At 41.2% G+C, this 21877-nt stretch overlaps 1 protein-coding gene across 1 annotated transcript; it reads left to right on the top strand.

The window, feature by feature from the left end:
• Positions 1-1551: 1551 nt before the first annotated feature.
• On the top strand, positions 1552-21748 carry cap2 (cyclase associated actin cytoskeleton regulatory protein 2). The gene is made up of 13 exons (XM_041955325.1): positions 1552-1683; positions 6510-6637; positions 6751-6851; positions 8740-8817; positions 14951-15094; positions 15603-15688; positions 16407-16512; positions 20088-20283; positions 20462-20625; positions 20755-20878; positions 20971-21053; positions 21366-21509; positions 21602-21748. The coding sequence occupies exons 2-13, from the start codon at positions 6520-6522 to the stop codon at positions 21683-21685; spliced, it is 1428 nt and encodes a 475-aa protein (XP_041811259.1). The 5' UTR covers positions 1552-1683; positions 6510-6519; the 3' UTR covers positions 21686-21748.
• Positions 21749-21877: the final 129 nt, after the last annotated feature.

The raw sequence follows: 21877 nt of genomic DNA, 5'->3' as shown, positions 1-21877 counted from the left end.
TGGATACCACAGACACATAATAAAGTCTCTCAGGGCTCAGAGTATCAATGATTCATCCGCTCTCTAATCAATAAGTCATGTTATAAAGAGCGTGCTGCCGTGCCTCTGCCTTCTTTTACTCGGCTCCAGGGAGTATTTTGGTTCCTGGTGAAACATGAAACTGGCCTGCATAGTGTAGGTGGATGATCATGACACAGCATGGGTGCAGCAAAGCCTTATGGGTGAAATCAGAAGCCATCACAGCATCTGACCTCATGATATAATGAAATTAAAGATGTACTGATGATGCAGAATTATCATACAGTTCTGATAAGAATTAAAAGGGGCACCCAAGAAGGTGCTGTCTCAAGTCAGTACCACTTTCTAACATAGCAGTATGTAGTGGCTTTGTTAACAAACAGTAAATTAATTAATGAAAACCCCTTTATTAATGATTTATATGCCTACTCCAATCAGTTTGCTGGCCATGAAGAGTGTGGCTCTGCTTGTGAAAACAATTGTATAATAACTTCTGTAGCTCTCAAAGAACTTTGTCAAGTCCTGAAAAAGTACCTGACAGTTTCCTCAGACAATGGATTTAACTAGAATTTAATTACAATCTGACATATCCAGGATTTCTGGCAGCAGTGACATCTCCCACTTGGTGAAAACAAGACTTGACAACGTGACTGGCAACATGGCTGCAGCGTCTCTACCGCTGACAGTTGCAAATAAACAAAACTGAATTTCACATTAATAGAATCAATTTAGCTAATTTAAAAGAAGCTAATGTCACCTCTCTAATGCAGATATAGACTAAATGCACAAAAATGCCAAAACAATCATTTAAAAAAGCAAATTTGGCTAATTATCTGGTGTGGGAGGCTAGCAGTGGCTCGACCTGCATCATGAAAATAATACATGAATGCTCCTAATGCAGGAGGCTCTCTTTCCACTCCTGTGTGAATGCAGCATAACAACTGATGCAATCAAGTTGCATTATGTTTGTGGTGTTTGGTCAAAATGTCCCGGCCTCTGCTGCACCAATTTTGACCTTTTTTTCTGTCTGTCACAAATCCCGGAACTGAATGAAAGTGCAAGACTTTAAACTTGACTGATCATGAAGGGTTTTTTTGTAATTGTGCACCTGTTTTCTTATCTCTCTCTCTTATCTCTCTTTCTCTCAGCATCCAGGGAGTACAACCTACTTACATTTGATATAAAACTGCAGCTCTCATGTCTAGCGAAGGTATGGAAAGGGGGATTTCCGAGATGGGGGTCAAATCCTGGTCCTTGTTTACTCCCATGGACACTATGAGGACGATGAGGACTCTTCAGCAGATGCAGGTCCAGTCCTTCAGGACAGACCCTTGCAGACGATGCCACAGCGTCTAACACTCGTTTATTTTTAGCAGGGCTCTCTCAGGCTGCCATGTTGCCTGCGAGGCAGCCGGCCCAGAGGAGCTAAACTGCGGCACTGACTCACGGTCCTGGTCTGTGCACACTGTGCGGCTCTCAGGTTCACCGTGTTGCTTAATTAGGACATCCCGGAAGAGTCTCGGTCCTGTGCGCAGCTGAGTGACGGGGCACGAAGGCAGGAGGGGACCGCACGGCCGCAGCGCGCAGCACCAATCCGTCCGAGGGAATATTGACAATCCCGACAACGCACCCCGACTGATACTTACCGCGGACCAGAGGAGGGAGGTAAGTTGTTTGTAGACTCATGAGTTTTTAAATCAATGTCAAGTTTGGTTAATTTTCGGGCCTGCCCGGAGGGGATAATGTCTTGCAGTCGGGGGGGTCCGACAGAAATGTGTGCGCAGAAATGTCCAAACAGAGTCATCTTCACCTGCCTCCTGCGCGCCATGGGGTTTTTCTTTTAATGCACTTGGCATGAAACTGGCGCGGTATAAGAGCACACTGTTCTGATTTATTTTGTACTGATTTTTTTTCTTGTCTTTTGGAGCAGCGGTGATATTGTGGCGCAGACCATGAAGCGTCAGACTTGAGGGGCGGTGAAAGCATGCCAGTGCCATGTTATGTTTTATCATGAAGCGTGATCATCTTTGGCCACTGAGTGCCTGCGTGATGAGCGCCTGTACTCACCCACCATGAGGTTCAAAGCAGCCTATTGATGTCATAGATTAGAGATAATAGGATGTAGATTTTTTTTTTAATTTAAAGTTTTTGACCAAACACCAGTGGACACAACAGTCTCACCTCAAAGCCCAGTTATTAGCTTTTGGCGCTTTCATTATATCAAATATCCTCCATGTTGTCTTAACAGTTTAACCTTTATGCCAGCATGGACAGAAACTCCTTAACTGTCCAGAAATAATAAATTAAATTAAAATGAATCTGCCTCCTGATGAAGATCATGCAATATGATCGAAAGGTCCAGCTACTAAGCGGACCTTGAGGTGACTTTGTTTCATCAAGTCCTGATTTTTTGATAACATGATGAACTGCCTCTTACAAGCCAATAAACACATCCACACCTGTTGCAAGCCTATACAATCTTGTTCAAAGGCTCAGTCTTAATCATAAGGCCCATATAACATGATTTCATAGCTATTTTTTATTGACTGCAGTCTATTCAATAGATCATCTATATTGATATTTGAATGATTAAATTATGATGCCTACTTTCAGTCATATTCAAATCAAATCAACAACAATAAACCAAGATGCCACAGCATCAAATACCAAGATGTTCACTAACAGCTTATACTGATGATATCTCAGCTTCCTGTTTTAGTTGCTGTGTGAACAGCTGTAGCAGCTCTACCATAAACACTACCAAAAAAGAAGAAATGCAGTGAATTTACCAAGATTTACTTTATTTTTACAGGGTCCACCACAGCGCAGGACACTGAGACTTACATTAGAATATCTTACAGTAGCATTGCCCATAGCAGCAAACGGCAGGCTGTGGCCCAATATAGCCCCAAAGATCAGATACCAGGCTGCAGGGTGCAGGAGACACATGCAGGTCAGGGTGAAGTCAGTGATATCTTTCCACTGCAGCAACATGTGTGCTCTCTCAGCTGTTGGTTAGGGTCTTTATGTGGCAGACACTGTTGCCCACCTGTCTGCAGGAACAGAGGAAGGAATGTGTTCATTTTCTGGAAGCAGAAGTCTGCCAGTGTCTCCTTAACCCATAAGAACCCAGACCCATTTCCGCTTTTAGGAAAATTATGGGGGACATAAGACAGACTAAATAGCACAAAATCACATGACCTGTCACATGACCCACCAGGCTGTTCAGGATGCGTCACTTAGGGACTGTATGAGTTAAAGTCAAGGATAAGCCTGTACAAGGTGCATTCCAGAACATTTAAAGGATGTGTGACACCTGTGTCACCGTGGGTTCTTATGGGTTAATATAACTGCTGGAAATGACTCACAGATGAATTCCATTGGCTGCAGCATTTTGTTGTTGGTCTGGCACTTTATAATCTGGCCACTAACGGTTCTGGCTGTTTCCCATTCAGTTTCTGTGCTGGCCTGAATTTATTGTGTGTATATGAAAAGCGAAAGGAGCATCACTGGCCTTGTCTTTGCATTGCCATGGAGAATTTGGCTGGTTGACAGTACAATCAGTGCAGACGCTGGCTGTTTCTGTCTCAAGGTTTTTAAGACATTATTATTGAGTTGGACAGTGATTAAGTGGATTCGTTGTCCTCTATTTAATGTATAGAATTGAAATCTGATTATTGTTTTCTCCATGAGTTAATTCATCGTTTTGTCTATGAAACATCATAAAATTAAAACTGCGTGTGAGTTTCAAGACTGTTCAGGAACACAGCTTTATCTAAATCCAAACAACCAGAGTACCACTTCCTAATAAGGCACCCTTTATTAAAAAAGGTTTATAATTAGTGACTGATAGCTTTAAAAATCATTAATAAATCACATGCTTTATGGATCAATTATAAGGCATTTATAAGGAGTCATCCAGGCTGCTGTTAAGTTATTAGGTCATTAAGAAAATGTCACAGGCTAATTTACCAATAGTAGAAGTCACCTGCTGTATTATATATGTTCATAAGTCGTTAATAGAGGGTTCTTACAATAATCACTGAGGTCTACCAATGAACATGTTAATATGCTGTTAATAAAATGTGTTTTGGTCCAGATGCTGACAAAAAGGATAGTGTCATGCTTGAGAAGAATAATCACCAGCCAAAGAGGAATTTTCACAACCTGGCAACCCAAAAGTTGTTGTTGTCAAAGCTTTTGCTCTGTAAAGCAATAGTAGACTATTTTTTTTAACCGTGAATAAGGCCTTTAGTTACAATGTCAATGGAAGATGGGCAAGTCATCAGTATAAACTCTGGCTTGTTGCGTTTCTTTTCTTTCTTATATTGTTTGATGCAGAATTTGTAGATATTTTCCGCATAAACACATCACCTGAAATTTTGTAGTTTTTACGTGTTTCTGTTTTGGTTTTGCATTATGTGTTACCAGAAAATGTCTCGCTGATGTTTGATATCTTTGAATCCAATGTGGGAAAGGCCAAATATTTGGTGTCTATAAATCTTGTAAACAGGACCTATAAGTGGTACCCAAAATACTTAATCGACATTGACATTGTTGCCTGTTGTTGTGACTTGCTGCACATGATCAACCTACACTTCTTGCCCAAGAGCTGTTGTGACCCAGAGGGCAGAAATAGCAGCTGAGTCCTGCAACAGGCATCTGGCACTGCTGAGAGGCTTCTCCAGAGAGATGACTCGATGGCGCCCATCAGGACATGTTTTCTGCTCACAGCACATAATTAGTAGACATAATTTACAAAGATTACAGGCAGGGAACACAATCCAGTCTACATAGCTGCCATATTAATGCAGAGCCTCCTGATGTTTTTTATAGATCATTTGTAAAGCAAATGAAACAGATTATAACTAATGCCATTGGGCAGTGTGTTGGATGTGAAGGTAGCAGGTGTTAGATTAGAAAGTGCGTGTTACCTAGTAGGAGTGCATAAACATGCAGTTGGTTGCTGGATTGAATTCCACTCTGTTGACTTATAAATATTGGAAGCAGGCCTGCGTTGCCTCATGATGATGCTTATGGCTTGTCAGTGTTCAAGATGAGATTCAATATGGTCTGAGCCTCTACCTCCAATGTGGTTCAGTGGTGTTCAATTACAACTGGAGGTTTGTTTACCTCTTTGCAGTAAGATAACTTTGTCACAATGTGACTATGTATCTATATGTTGCATATATTCTGAGGCAAAAACATTTACCTGAGCAGTCCAATCAGCATCTTTCCTAGAGTGGCTTGTTTGTGTTAACATGTGGAAATGTCATCAGGGGGAATGTCCAGGGTGACTGAGGTCACTCCCTCCGTGATCAGCATCAGCACAGGTCTGCTAGAGTTACTCGGAAACGATAACGTATGGATTGTAGGCCTGAAGTTGAAATTAGTCGGGCTCCAAACTATTTCTCTACAGAATGCCGTACCTGGAACTTTTATGGTGCTCAATTTTAAATAAATAGTTGTGTAAATAAATCAATAATTGTGAAATCATGCATTGAATTTTTAAAAGTCAGGTCATTATTATGAAATATTTTTTCATCCTGCATGAAAATTACCTCCTATAACCTTTTTTATGGAAGCCTAGAACATGCAGTTATTTTTTAAATTCTAATATCTCAAGATCATGAGTTAAATAATTTTGTTATCTCAAGATTACAGAGCTCATTTTGTCATTACAGTGGGTTAATTTATCTTGTTATCTGGAGAAAACAAAAGGCTGATTTCTCATGATAACGTGATCATTTATCACGAGAAGACGTGGCTTCCAGTCACAGTCATATTATACGGTGTACTCCTTGATCTGATATTTTCTGTTTAAATCAGTTGCTCCAGATGCCAAGACACCATCTGTGCGTGCTTGCACGGCACTTTCTGATTAACACAATAAGATAATTCAATTAAAAAATAAAATGTGAGCTCGGCTGTTCTCAGCACCCGTAGTTTTGAGACATATTGGAGTCTTTCACAGTTTTGCCATTTCATTAATTTTTTTTGTCTTCACATAGTCTGAAACAGAAAATGTACCTTCTTTTTGTTTGTATCTGAAGACACTTTATCTTTCATCGGGTTTTCCCAGCATTCATTCTTTCCACTGCGCTAAATTCTCTGACTTCCCTCTCAGCCTGGCTCTGGTCTCTGTCCCTCCATAACCCAACTGTGTGATATGTTCATGGGGTTGTGACTGTGGCGGAGGGCCAGACAGCTCAAACAGAGACTGTGTTCATAGAAACGCCACTTCATTGGCTACATTTTGTTTCTCTCTGTAATGACATGGGCTGGCTTTTTGAAAACAGGGAGCAGCGTGGTGGGAAAGTTGAACAGTGATCCTGTCACTCAGGACCCAGGTCTAGTCTCTCGCCACCGTACAATTTTCTTCTGGGATCAATAAAGCAATTAAAACATACTGTATAACAAAACTAATCATCCGCCTCAGATTAGAAAGGCTGCCATACAGCTTAAGCAACCATTCCTGCTTTTGTTTCTAGGCTTGTCACCATGGAAGGCTTAATGGAGCGGCTGGAGCGAGCTGTGAATCGCCTGGAGAAGTTGTCCGTCACCATGCAGCCGTCCGGCGGCATGGCGAACGGGGGCTGTGTCAACGGCATCGATGGAGGCAAGTCTGTGCTTCAGTAATGTTTGGCTCAGAGGTTTGGGAGACAGACTGAAACCGCTTTATTCTGCGATATTCTCAGGTTAACTGGCAGTGATTTGCCCCCTTGTTCTCAGGTTTGTCTCAGTGTGTGGAGGCCTTCGACGTCTTACTGGAAGGTCCAGTGTCAGACTACCTGAACAACAGCCGAGCCTTAGGAAGCGAAGTGGAGAAACACGTAAGCTGTGTTTGATTAATTCACTAAAGTGTCTTTAAACAGTGTCCTCTTGCTGTTCAGCTATCAAAATCCAGATTGCCAACATACAAGCTGCCGGCGTGGAGGAAGATGGCAGGCACTACAATCAATCCTTCAAAACAATGAATGAGCTTTTATTTGCAGACTATTCTCGTAAAAACAGGAAATGCAGTGAAAGGCCACACTCTTAGTAGTAAATCTGGTAATACAACAATATTCATTCAGCCTAGAGGTTCGTTATTGACCTTGGAAATCATAGTTGCTTACTATATTGACAGATACATTTAAATGAATACATTAAACAGCATTTGTGTGCTTTGGTTGATGAACCTCTGATTTCACTTCTGAAACTAAACCTACACTCACGACACACGTTCAGCCTACATGTTAAACATATTACATTACATATTCAGAATACAAGTCCCACTATTCCACACAATGTGGATGGTGAAAATCAGACAAACACCTGCTCTTACACACACTCATGCACATTCTGTAGCAGACAGATGTCACCACAGCTGCTGTTCGAACAATCTGCTGTCACAGTGCAGGTTTGTGAGTCTGCTGTTGGCAAAAGCAACTATTAATCATCTTTTAATCCACCAATTCTAAACACCAAGTTCAGTTTACTCTTCATGAGGAGTCCTATTGTCTCAATTTTACAAAAGATCTGTCTCTGGAAACTCCCCCAACTTAATGCTAGTGCAATAGCAATAGCTGGAGCACTATATAACTCTGATAACTCAAAACATGCATCTCATTTGAATGACATTCCAATTGGAAAAGTTGCTCTTACTTTATTAAACCCTCCTTGCAGTCCAGACGTTTCCCCTGATTTTGAGAAATCCTCAGATTGAAATGTTTTGCGTACTAAATAACAAAAATTTTGTGTTTTGTACCCTGGTATGAAGGTAGATTGTGCAGAAAAGCTCTTTGTAGTTCGTCAAGCTCCTCTCCAAAGGGAGCACAGATGGATACCAGTGAAGCAACTTGTGCAGTCTGTCTGTGCCAGCCTTTATTTGATAAATTTGTAAGCATGGCTTGTCCGACTTTAGATCCACGAAGATATGCAGGGCTCTGGAAAGCTGAAGGCAGCGACTTGTGTTCGTGTGTGTAGCTGAAAAGGTTTCCTGTCCTCTACAAAGCCAAGGATGGGAGTATGACCTTTGACCTTACGTTCATTTATCAAACTGCTAGTGGAGCACCTTTTCCTATTTGGTAATGACCTGTACTCAGATTAGGACTGTCAGTGTGTTTTGTGGTAAACCAGTTGGCAGTAGTAGCTGTGTTATGTTCTTGGAATGAATCCAAAAAAACAAGGAGCACTCCAAAACAGAGGAGTAAAGGCAGGCAGAGTAAATTTGTTTTTTAAAAATGCTTGTATTTCTTCCTCTCTGCCTTGAAAGAATATCTCTATCTCTGTGTCCCATCACTGAGCGGGATGGGGAGGAGGGGGAGTGTGTGAGCGAGAGCCAGAGGTACTTTCTTTAAGTTTGCTGAGCTCCTTTTATGGACAAAGCCTCCCTGGTGGTTCCCTGGAAGTCTCAGACACACACAGGACACAGCTGGCTGGGACTAACCCAGACTCTGTGTGTATGTGTGTGTGTGTGTGTGTGTGTGTGTGTGTGTGTGTGTGTACTTTCTTTTTTAAGTCTAAGACAGACATATTCACTGACTGCATGTCCATAGGCATGAGAGAATGTGGTAAAGCGTAAACAACAGAGAAGGAAGGAATGGGCCTTATTTACACAGTAACATTGTCCATATTCAAAATACTCACAATATAGTAACATGCGTCTCATTAGATTCCATGAAGTGTGTCATGTATCATAACCCTAACCTATCCGAACTTGATTTCTATGATCAACAGGCCGAGATGGTAAACAAAGCCCTGCAGACTCAGAGGACTTTGCTCAAGATGGCTGCCACACACCAGGAACCTGCACAGGTATGACATACTGAACCCTAATGCTGGACAGCTGCTGTGGTCCACTTTATTTGACTGGTTGCTTAACTAGCAGTCAGGTATATTGTAATACAAGAAGTACTCAGAGAACCTTTTGCCAGAGGAAGACCTGTAGTTGGTTGGAATGCAACAATAACCCTTTATATAAGTTATATTCACCATTAGCTAGTTGCTTATTACCATGCATATACTTACTGTTTATTAGTCATTAAAAAGCACTTCTTAATGTTTATTCTGCTTATTCTGCATGACCATATTCTACAAGTACAAGGACATTACCTACGAGTTTCCCTCAATAACCTCCTAATTACTGCTCACTGATAGTAAGTAAGGAAGCTGTGAGGATGTAAGGGAGCTACACGAATTCTCATCTTAATAACCTGACCCTTAATAACCCTAATCTCCAGAGTAAAGCATGAATAAGCGCTTTATAATGACTAATAAAGAGCCAGTGTGCTACTAATATGCATGTACCTATGTGTACCTACATATAAAATCTGGCCAATACGATTAATGATATTAAAGGAAGCTGTGATTCCAGTGTGCAATGAATACTCCCTGTATTGCAGTTTTACTGATTCTTTGATATCCTTTGATATTCTACCGTACTTACTTACAATTCATTCATAATAAAAAAAAAGCAAACTTTAAAAAATGGATAGTGAAACTTTTTTTTTAAAATGCTAGTAGTGGCTTCATTGTTCATTCAAAACTCAAATATCTCACATTTAGGAACAAAAATAGTTCAGAAACTGTGACTCTAGAAAATGTGTCAATGTGCCAGTTATTATTAGGCCTGTGCTCCACTGTAATACTGGAAGTTCGAGACTCCCTGTTTTCCTGCTGAATTACAGTAAGAATAAAGGTACAAAAACGCCGCCTAAAAAACGCAACATCACTAACTGTCCCACCGTTGTTGTTGTTTGTTGGTTTTATTAGAACCCAGCTGAAAGTGATTGAAGTAATTCTATCATGTGACTTGATTACGTCATTATGATTGGCTCACAGCTAAGTTGCACAAAAACCTTTCAGTGAGCTGCGGCAGCTGATACACAGTGCAACTCTCATGACATTCAGTTATAAATCGCATCAGATCACTTCACAGCGGCCGTGTCAGTCTGTGTCCTCCCCTCCTGTGTTCCCCAGCAGGCCGGGCCGTTCACAGAGGGATTACGCTGCTCTTTGACTAAGAAAACGCTAATACAACACATTCCCAACATGTTCACGTATAGAGAAAGGGGGGGTGGGAGAGAAAGCTGTCTGTGTGTGTGGGTGTGTGTGTGTGTGTGAAAGAGAGAGCTGATATGATATCATCCCATTGGCCTTCTGTTTGTGTTGTGTGTGTGTTACAGCGTCCACAGAGCCCACCAGGAAGTGATTACTCCCTATCTGTCAGGTCATTGGTTGAGGGGCGGTGAAAAGAGTGATTGTCAGAAATGCAAACAAGGAAAGAGTGAGGGTTTTACACACAGAGAGGGGGACAGACCCAAGAGAGGTGTGGGGTGAGATATAAGGGAGGAGGAGAAGAAGTTCAGCCAAACGGGTAAGCCCCAAGCTAAATACGGAAGAAGGGGCGAAAAAGAACTTCATGAACTCCCATTATGTCTTGTCCCCTTTCCAAGTAACTACTTATCAAAATAATAATTCACATTTAATAGGTATGCTTACACATTGAAAGGACTTGGTTTTAGATGTACATAAAAACACACAAACAGGTTTTGTGTGTAAAATGTTTAGATTTTATGTGACTTAAATGCTCAGGATTCAGGTTTTCGAGCGATTCAAGCTGAAAAACGTCTCGCTTGATGGGTAGTTTGCTTGAAAACCTGTGACTCGGCTTGAGATTAACCCCAAAAGGCTTCACACTGCTCCGCTGTCTGCTGCCACATTTCCATGTTTACAAATCGCAGGCGATCATATCAGTGGACAATGCAAGATGGTTGTATGAATGTGAGGCTGGTCGTGTGTGGGTTGAAAATAATGTGCAATGGCACACCCAACACAAACCCTCTCCTAAAAATCCTTCAGAAACACACACACACACCCACCCACACACACACACACACACACACACATACACATCTGTCGACCTGACTCATTCATGTCTATATCTGTAGTCCTCAATACAGATCAGGCAGAGGCAGAGAAGAAAAGTGTGTGTGACTCTGGTCAGTGCTACACAGAGACGCACACACACACACACACACACACACACACAGAGTCATGTTTCCATCACTTTGATGGACATTACATAGACTTACATTCATTTCCTCAAGACTTACCTTAACCCTAACCCTAAGCATTAACCGAAAAATCAGCCTTTTCTCAGTTGGGGACACAGCTTTTGTCCCCAAGCCACAATCCGTCCCCAATTAACTTGTCTTTAGTTTGAAATGTGTCCCCAAATGTAGGGTAAATCAGAGACACAGACACAGAGTTTGCAAACTTCTGGCCTTTCTTTCTCTGCAGCACAGCCCTGTTGTGCTCTCTGACTTTTTATGGGCATGTTCTATATTTGAGCCTGTTGTCAGTGTGTGTGAAAGAGAGTGTGTGTGTGAGTTAGATAAAGTGTGAGACAAAGAGAGAGAGAGCAAAAGAAAGTGAGCCTCTCTCTCTCTCATGCGACCTCAAGTTGGCCTGTGAACTGTGAGAGTGGGGGTTTTTTTGGTCTGTGCTGCAGATTCTGGCCGTTTTGGCACACACTTTGTGGACTTTCACAGTTTAAAATAACCCTCCTGCTGTTCTCCCACTGTCGCCCTCCACTCTCTACCTTTGATCCGCTGCTTTTATAGGAAGTCAAGGCTTGAACGCTGTGCTATTGTAACACACTGAGCATCAAATAATGTGAGCCGACGTTTTTGATCCTTTTGTCGGCTCATTCTCTCTGTGTCTGTCTGCCTCAGCTGACTTCTTATCCATGTAGTTGTGTGCACATTTGCTTTTTTTTGAGGAGCAATGAAAATTATGAATCATTTTGCTGATTCAAAATGTTTTGTTCAGCTCAGTTCAGAGATTACTATTGACTGTGTAGTTCAAAGGCACATCAGTAAACAATTACATTTCATACAGCTGTGACTATAAGCAGCTGCTTCCATTCGGTCTTTGATTCTACTATATTCTAATCCCCCTCTCATACCTGTACAGTAAATAGGAAACCAGTCTTTGTCCTAAGCTAACTGTGTGCTGGCTCTAGCTTTATGACTCTAGCTCTGCCCAAATGTTAGCTATTTTGCTTCTAGCAGGAAAAAACACTTTGGTTAATGTATGAACTACACAAATGACATATAACATGTTATATGTCATTTAGAGCTGCTGGTGGACAAATTTCATTTAGAAGCTGTTTCCCTTTCCTTCCAGTCTTTATGCTAAACTAAGCTAACCAGCTGCTGACTCCAGCTTCATATTTAGCTAGCTATTAGGGTACAAATATGAGAGTGGTATCACTCTTCTGATCTAACTCTCGTGAAGAAAGCAAATAGCATATTTCACCAAATGTCAAATTACTCCTCTAAACTGTTTTGCAGTACAAAATTGGCCAAAATTGGCTAATTAAAAAAGTTCAGCAACCACTAATGATTGATAGCGAGTGATAGCATCATGATTGTTTGTGTTGCTTTATTTCTCTTTCAGTAAGATTTGTAAGTAATTGTTCAACAATTTGCTTTTTTTGAGCGTCAGATGAAAAGACCTCTGTATGATACACGTGAAGCTACAACCATTACATGACTAGCTTAGCTTAGCATGAAAACTTGAAGCAGGGGGAAACAGGTAGCCTGGCTCTCTCCAGTTGTTAGCTTTAGTCTAACTTGCAACCCTAAAACCACAACTTGTTCTTTGTACATTTTGGGTTTTGTACAGGTTAAACGTGTATAATGTCTCCCCCTGTTTTCAGGGCACTTTATGCTCAGTCATGCTAACTGGCTGGATGTAGCTTCATATTTAATATGCTTCATATCAGGAGAAAACAACGGAGCTAGAAATAAAGCATGTGTAGCATATTTACTGTAGAGACCTATGTATAGCTGTTTTAATGTAAGACACTAGAACTTTCACATTTCATCGCTCTACGTTTGCTTGTTGCTTGTGTTTTTGTTCTCCTGTAACATATAACATGTATATGAACTGCTAAGAGATGAGAAGTCTCAACCTTGGACCTTCTGAGAGGTGCTCCATGCAACAAGGCCATACAAAACAACAATGTAGATTTATTTGTGCTTAGGAGTGTAGCTGTTTTCATTGGCAAATTGCTGAAGGGTCTTACATGGAAAAATTCACTCTTGCTCCTTCTGACTTGGCATGTAAATTTGCCAGAACATTTCTAGGTTAAAGTGCACTTGGGAATACAGCTACAGTTTTTCTATTCAAATGAGTCCCGTCTGCACCTTCTGCTTCTTCTCTTTACTCTGTACTGAGCCCATATATCCCATAGGGGATGTCCATACTCTGACTGACTCATATAATACAAGTCATGCTTTCAGTCGGAGCCATGACGACGTTGCTGTGAAATGTAGAAAGGGCCACACAGCTTTAATGGATGCAGTCAGTTGTTGGAGAATGTGCCCTTGCTCTTTATTAACTTTCGGACAGACTGTAGAGCTGAAATGATCGGTTGATTCATAAAGTAGTCAAATCTGCAACTGTTTTTATAATCGATTTGTTGATTTATTCATTTTCCTCAAGCAGAAATGCAATACATGCTATTTCTTACTTCTTAAATGTGTGGATTTAATGTTTTTCTTTGTCATATATGATAATAAGCTGATTATTTGGGGGGGTTGCCAGTTGGTTGGGCATTTAAAGACATCTACTTGCACTGTGGGAATCCATGCCGGGCATTTTCCATGATTTTTGAACAAATCGATCAATTGAATAATAATCATAAGAACAATCAGTTGTGAAAATAATCTTCAGAAAGAAACAGCTCAACAAATGGTTCAATGGATAAATACTGGAATTTATTAATTTACATTTAGATTAATTTACATTTACATTCAGTTTCATGTTACCTCAAATCATCTGTAAATTCCTCCTCAGCAAACACAGTGCATCCCTATTTGCAGCAGCGTGGTATCTGTTTTGGACAGGGGAGATATATTGCCGCACACATGTATTAGCCGGATTTAGTGAGAAGCCAGAGGAGCAGAGAAAGGAGCGTCTATCTCGGCTTATGGAGATCATGTGCATCTGATTGAGGGAAGAATTTGTTTGAAAAAAGAAAATGAGAAAGCTTACTTCTGTTTTTATTGCTCCGTTGCACGCAAGCAGAAAATTACAGCATCACCTCACACCTGCATCTACATATATTGAAGAAAAAACACGCAATTAGAAACAGATATGCTCATGTACACTTACATACAGGACACACACACACAAATGAACTGTGGACTGTGGAATAAAACAAACACTGTACAGCTAGTGATGCTTACAATACACATGGGTATATGCAGTGTACATAAAGTGATATTATCAACACAGTAGTGCAGTTGTGCAAAATGACATTGTGCAACAGTCGATCAGAACCAGAAAGCTGCAAGCAATCCACCAATGAAACATTTTGTTCCTGAATCTGTGCGTGTGCAGGGGCATGATAGGTAAACTGTAAACACTGGAGGAGCGGTATGCCTTACAAGGCCAGAGGGATCTCCCCATGAACGGAGGAATGTTTGCAGGAACGATGCAATGGGGAGGGGAGCTGAGAGCTGGGAGACGAGCTATAGCTGGGATCTGAAAGCTCCAATGGAAAAAGACCCTGGCTAATAAAATTAGTTTCTGTCCTGTAGCCTAGTTTAGGAATTACTGAGGCTGGGTATGGGTGGGCAAGCAAAACAACGCTGGGGTTGTAAAATCAAAAGTATCTGAAACATGTTTAAGAGAAGTCGGCATGTGAAAGAAGTTATCCACTCTGCTTGTTAAGCTATGAGGGCTTTCTAGAATTTATTTAAATCTGCTGTCTCCGACCACACGCCCTTGCTCTTTCATCTTCTTGCATTCTCCTCTCACACTGACACTTCTTCCTTTTCTCCTGCATCCTTGCATCCTCCTGCTGTCCTATCCTAACCCCTCCCTTCTTCTTCTTCTTCTTCTCCTTCTTCTTCTTCTTCTTCTTCTTCTGCAGATGGAGTTTCATGACCTGCTGAAGCCAATTTCAGATCACATCCAGGAGATCCAGAGCTTCAGAGAAAGAAACCGGGGCAGCAGCTTCTTCAACCACCTGTCGGCCATCAGCGAGAGCATCCCCGCTCTGGGCTGGGTGGCTGTGGTAAGGAAGAATACAATTATGCACTCATGTATACAGGAAAACACATGTAACAAGATGTATACTGAGCTATAGAAACACATAAAGTAAATACATACAAACTATAATAATGTTGCATACAGACTGATGAGCAAAAGTAAACACAGATTAACATGTTTTTGTCCCTCCAACAACATACTCTATTTGTCCTTCTGTCATATTCTTGGTCTCTGTTTCCCATCAGAGCAATATCTCTTCTTCTAAGTTTAGGGATGAATATCATTTCCATTAAGATCAAAGCTTTTCCACTCAGCCTCTGGAGCTGGCTCTGGTCAGTGTTCATTGCTGTCATGAGGGCACTTTTCCCTCCAGGACTTCACAGTGTCTCTGTGAGCTTCTCTGCCTCATCCTTTCAAATGAAGACAAATGTGCTGATAGTCAGATACTTTCCCAAAGGCCTGTGTGTGAGACAGTTTGGACCTCACAGTGCGTCTGTCACATAGACGGTGAGATAACTTTTCATCTCTCTCAGAGCCAGAAGCCGGGTCCCTATGTGAAGGAGATGAATGATGCCGCCACCTTTTACACCAACAGAGTGCTGAAGGACTACAAGGAAACGTAAGCACTGTGTATCTACCGAGTTCTTCACAATAAGTGCACATGTCACTGAAGGATAATCTTTAGATTGTTTAGTTAGCATGATATTGTTTTTGTGGAAATGTACGAATTAGAAAAACTTGAGTTGCCTATATTCTGTCAAAATAACAGTACGGTAACAGTTCATAAACACTTTTGGGAACGTATTAAAGTACACACCATTAGCTAGCTGCTCATTTGCATGCATTTTTGTATCATATTGGCTCTTTATGAGTCATTATAAAGCACTTTTATAAAGCGCATAGGTCCAGTTCTTGATCATAATTGGCTGAGTCGCGTCCGATCACCAAGTTGAGCTGAACTCTAAAATCACTGTAAACAATGGCACCTTGAGGCTTATTGCTTTAATCGATGCCTTATTCTGAATGAGCATATTTTACAACTAGACCGGTAACTAAAAGTTTTCCCTCAGTGACCTCCTACTTACTGCTTATTGATTGTAGGAAGTTGTTGTACAAGATTTACAATAAGGCATTCATAAGTGCTTTATAATGATTAATGAAGAGCCAATATGCTATTAATATGCATGCTAATCAGTAAATAAGTAAATAGTTAATGGTGAATGTGTGTACCTTAATATAAAGTGATGTTTCAACTCTATTTCCTTGCTTGACACTTCCTGTCCTCATCCTCCTCTCGGTTTTCCTATCTGTGTCTCCAACCTCCCCTTTTCTCCCAGCGACAGACGTCATGTAGACTGGGTGCGTTCCTACTTGTCAATCTGGACCGAGATGCAGTCCTTCATCAAACAGCACCACACTACAGGCCTGGTGTGGAGCAAGACCGTGAGTACAACATGCATCTCTTCATTTATTAAACATTTTATTATTATTGCATGTATACACACCATCCCTGTATAAGGATGAGAATGTAAATGTCAAGTATGTTTGCACTTACAGCCATCAGTCAGCTACTCTTCTTCTCTAACAGTACACTTGCCTGAAAAAAAACAAATTACTCCTATAACAACTTATTTGTTATTTTAGCTGTGTTTTCCTTTAGTTTCCATTCGCAAGCCTTGATATTTTTATATCAGAGCCCAAATTAACACTGCATCCACTTCCATTTTTAGTTATGGAGCAGCTTGTTACGTAAACCAGTGCAGAGAGCATGAATGAATGAATGAGCTTCTCTCCAGTGGCTGCACCCCGCGGTTCTCCGGAGAGCTCACAAAACCTCTCACTCCCACACACTCTTGTGTTTATGGATGTCTGCTGTGGGACTCCTCGGCACTCACACACACACACACCAGATCCCAGAGATTATGATGGCGCGAAACCAAATCCTTCAACACACACTTGACCCCTTTTATTGTTAGCTGGGAGGGTTTCTCATCTTTATTCGCTGAGGAAAAGCTGACACAGGCTTCTCTGCGTTTTGGCAGCTAATATTAAAAAAAGTCCTGGTGGAATTTCTTTCTTAAGTTTAACATATTGTGAATTACTCTTAATTGCATTTATTTTATGTGTTTTGCTCTTGCCAAGAGGTAGCTTAGAAGATCAATACCACTCTCACGTCTGTACAGCAAATATGCAAACATGAGACAGTTAGCATACTTAGCCTAGCATAAAGACTGGAAACAGGAGGAAACAGGTAGCATTGCTCTGTCCAAAGGTCACAAAATTCTGCTACTTGCAGCTCTAAAGCTCATTATTTAGTGTGTGGTATCTCATTTATTTAATTAAATAAATAACAAAAACTGAAGTGGTAAAACAATAGTTTGAGTTTTTTTGAGGGATTATGTGCTCAGCTATTTCTTGGCTGTGGGCAGTTGCCAGGCAACCATTTGAGACTCCAGGAAATTAATAGTCCCAGCCAAGAAATAGTCTGATAAATAATGTCCATGTACAATGGGGAATTGTTTTCATGTTGTTGTACTTAAGGCCTTAAACAAACAAGATAAAAATTATTAGTGACCTTCAGATTTTGTTCCTCTTGGTTAGAAAGAGCCGTGCTAACTGTTTCCAGTCTTGATGCTCAGCTTATGCTAACAGGCTGCTAGCTGCTGACTCCACAGAGATGAGAGCAGTAACAATCTTCTCATCTATCTCTCAGAAAGTGCGAAATAAAGTAAAATAAAAGCCAAAAAAGTGTATTTCCCAAAATGTTCAACTGTTTCTTTCACGTCAAATGATTGGGTTAAAACCTTGGAGGTGGAGCTAATGCTGAGCAACTGTTTTCCCCACACAGAAACATGAGAGCCTGCAGTGGCTGTGTGTGTCAGCTGTTGTTCCTGCTGTCAGACGACAGAGCTGAAGTGTGTGTGCCTACAAGGCCGGGAGTGTGTGGTACTAACAGGTGGTCCTCAGGGTTTACTTGAATGGAAGTTTTCTTCACAGAAGAACCCCGACAAAGAGTCTGTGTACACACACAGCCTCGGCTGTAACCTAAACTGCAGGGCTGGTCCCCCTTCAACGCAGCCGTCATCTGCTGCTCAGATCGGGCTTTAGTGACATGCTTATACTCTGACATGCACAGGCTGACATATGGAGGTGGCTTTACACACACACGCACACACACACTACCAATCACATTGGTACCTATGCTTCATATCAGGCTCTTGGCAAAAAAAAAGTTATTTAAATTTTCATTTAAACATGACTGAAATTAAAAACAAGTGAGCAAATTGTCTCTGCAAATCCAGATAATCCTCATTGTACAGCATATTTTTTTACAATTTGTGTCACTGAGCTCTTTAGTATTTGTTCAATCTGTCCTCTGTGTGCTCCTGTAGGCCATTTGTGGTAGCCTCTGACGGGTTAAGTACATTCTGGATGAGAACAGTGGTGTCACTTTTTACTGAAAAGTAATTAATACTGTCCAAAGCAGGGCTGCAAGTAGTGATTTTCATTATCAATTAATCTGACAATTCCAATTTTATTGATTCATTATTTGGTCAATAAAATGTTGTTTTGTTCATCTAAAAGTCAAAACAGTCTAAAAACCAAGGATATTCAATTTACTATTACATAACGCAGCAAACACAAAAACAGCAAATCCTCACATTTGAGAAGCTGGAAGCAGAGAATGTTTGGTATTATTTCTTGAAAAGGGACTTAAATGATTAATCAATGATCAAAAAAGTCGGCAGTTAATTTCCTGTCAATCAATGAATCGTTTCAGCAGTAGAAAAAGTCTCTGATCATTACTCTTCATCTCAGTGGTACAAGTTATCTGTAAACCAAAAGCTGGACAAAACTGGCCGAACGCCCCTCAAAATGTAAGAAAGGAAAGAAGTATCCTTTAATAAAAAGGTGGATTATTACTCCACTTCATACAAACATGTTTGTGTACACCCATAAATGCACAAACACACAAGCAGGCCTGAGCACAAAGATGCAGTCAGACAGTTTTACAGCCACGCACACGCACACGCACAAGCACGTATGCTGGTTATAATCCAGTGGCATGCGCTGAGCTGTTTAGTGTAACAGGTCAGCATTGTTCAGCAATGATTTTCACAACACATGTGCCTCAGGTCAAAGGTCAAGTAGTCTCAGCTGTACTTGTGCAGCACGTAAAGTGACAGTTCAGCCCCTGTGATAGGTGTGTGTGTCCGGCAGCTGTGCAAGGTCGTCAGACAGTGAGTGTCTGTGTGTGTGTGAGTGTGTGTGTGTGTGTGTGTGTGTGTGTGTCTCTTTACTGTAGTAGTTGATGGACTTTTACTGCACACAGCTCATCAGTTAAACCAAAACTGCTACTCATTATTATAGCAGACTGGAGATCAAACACTACCCACAGCACCTGACAAAACTCATCATGCTCAGAAAAACATTGTTCAAACCCACCAAACTTTCTTTGAAATAGTGGAGATCCTAAACTTTCCAAAGAGACCAGGCTGAATTTTGGGGGGAGTGTCTATAAAAATAAATTAAGCATATCTAGAATTTTTCCATTTGCTGAATTGCTGCTAACATGTAATACATGGAGATGTGCATTTATTTATTTCACCCAGTGTAAACGTCACATATCTTCAATGAAAAATTATACTGTGTGTTACTGATAGAGAGGAATAAGATGGTTTTATAGTTACAACCTAAAAGATATTTAAAGATAGGTAAAAATCAAAGTATCTCTTGGCATTGAAATTAAGTGGTTGTTTTTTTTTTGTTTTTTTTGTTTTTTTTATCTTTATGTATGGCATGTCCATCCCAAACTCTGTCCTTTTCTGGTAAAATGAATCAATTATTGCCACCAAGCTTTAAGGTATTTCTTGTGCAATACTCCCCCTGCTGGAGAAATGTGTTACTACAGCTGTAATCCAAAAAACACCTGGCACCGTTATGTGTTTCTCATGAGGGGATCACAAGGCCGAAATGCAACGCTGCTATCTAACATTTGACGTTTTCCATCCCTCCAGGGCCCCATTGCTCCTCCTTCTCTCTTTGACCCCCCGACTGTCGCCGGCGCTCCCTGTCCCCCACCTCCCCCTCCTCCTCCCCCAGGCCCTCCTCCAGTCTTTACTGATGATGACTCCCAGCCCCCGGCGGGTGGTGCAGGAGCCCAGCACTCAGCGCTGTTTGCTCAGCTCAACCAGGGCATGGACATCACTAAAGGTGGGTTAACTCTAGGGCCTGAAAGCAGAAAACACAACTTTTTCCTGTATCTACTACTGTTATGTAGTCACAAAGTCATAAATGGTGATAATGGTGATGGTGAATCGAGACCCATGACCTCAGCATGTCTGCAACCCTTCCTATGTCCCTGCATGTGCATAAATAATTTCTCCTGTAGGTCTGAAGCATGTATCAGATGACCAGAAGACCCATAAGAACCCCAGTCTGCGTTCACAAGCAGCTCAGAGTAAAACGACGTCCCCAGGGACGGTGAACTCACCCAGAGCAGCCGTCCAGAAAAGACCCCCTATGCTGGAGCTGGAGGGAAAAAAATGGCGGGTGGTATGTGAAGTGTTCACTTTCTCTTTCTCTTTCTCTTTAATTATTCCCAAAGGAAGATGTTATTTTTTTACCACTGTGGTTAGCCAATGTTACACATTATCGATGTAATCTGTTCCCTCGTCTATGCAGGAGAACTTTGAGCAGAAACATGACCTGGTGATCGAGGAGACGGAGCTGAAACAAGTGGTCTATGTCTTTAACTGCAGCAACTCCACCTTGCAGATTAAGGGCAAAATTAACTCCATCATCCTAGGTGAGCTGCCTGAAAGCTGACTGAAAGTATTGCTTTGGTGATTTAATGCATCTGTTCTGATTTTCTACTCTACGTGTATTGACTCTCTCCAGACAACTGTAAGAAGCTGGGTTTGGTTTTTGAGAACGCAGTTGGGATCGTGGAGATCATCAACTCCAAGTCAATTCAGTTACAGGTGAGAAAAAACGTTGAGTTGTTGGCTTCAAAATTTTGGAGTCTGGTATAACATATTTTTCTGTTATCCAGTGGTAAAACATCACTTGAAAGAGTTTAAGTTTGTAGTTTTTTATATCTTACAGTATCTTCTTGCTCCTGGGTGCCTTGCATCTCCTCCTTTCCCCTACAGAACCAGTAGTGTAATTTTACAGTACTTTGTGCCTATTGAGTGCAAGCACTGGCAATTAATAATAAGGATTTTCTGAAGATCCCTTTAAGTGCAAATTGTGCCACACATACCAGTCAGTAAACACACAATGTCTCTGTACAGGTGTTGGGAACAGTTCCCACCATTTCCATCAACAAGACAGAGGGCTGCCAGGTCTACCTGAGTAAGGACTCCCTCAACTGTGATATCGTCAGTGCCAAGAGCTCTGAGATGAACATCCTGGTACCACAAGGAGATGACGATTATGTGAGTGTCTAAAATAAGAGAGCATTTTCCCGAATCACTCACGTGTGTTTGAAGTTGTTGTTTTACAGTCGATGTTCTCGGTCGTTCTACAGAGAGAGTTTCCAGTACCGGAGCAGTTCAAGACTGTTTGGGATGGGTCCAAACTGGTGACAGAACCCACTGAGATCGCAGGCTGATTGATGCTTCATTGTCATCACGTTTTTTTTTTTTAATAATCTCTCTGTCCCCCTGATTTCATTGGGTTTCAGAGATATAAAAGGGATTATATACGCAGGCACTGCAACAGATAGCTTTCTGTATTTGTGACTTCATGATGTCTCTCTAGCACTTTGTTACACCCACAGAATAAATGGACATCTCAGGTTTAA

The sequence above is a fragment of the Chelmon rostratus genome, chromosome 16 (assembly GCF_017976325.1).
Source record: "Chelmon rostratus isolate fCheRos1 chromosome 16, fCheRos1.pri, whole genome shotgun sequence".
NCBI classification, from domain to species: domain Eukaryota; kingdom Metazoa; phylum Chordata; class Actinopteri; order Chaetodontiformes; family Chaetodontidae; genus Chelmon; species Chelmon rostratus.
Note: the sequence above shows the minus strand (reverse complement) of the source record. Positions and strands in the feature narration are given on the sequence as shown.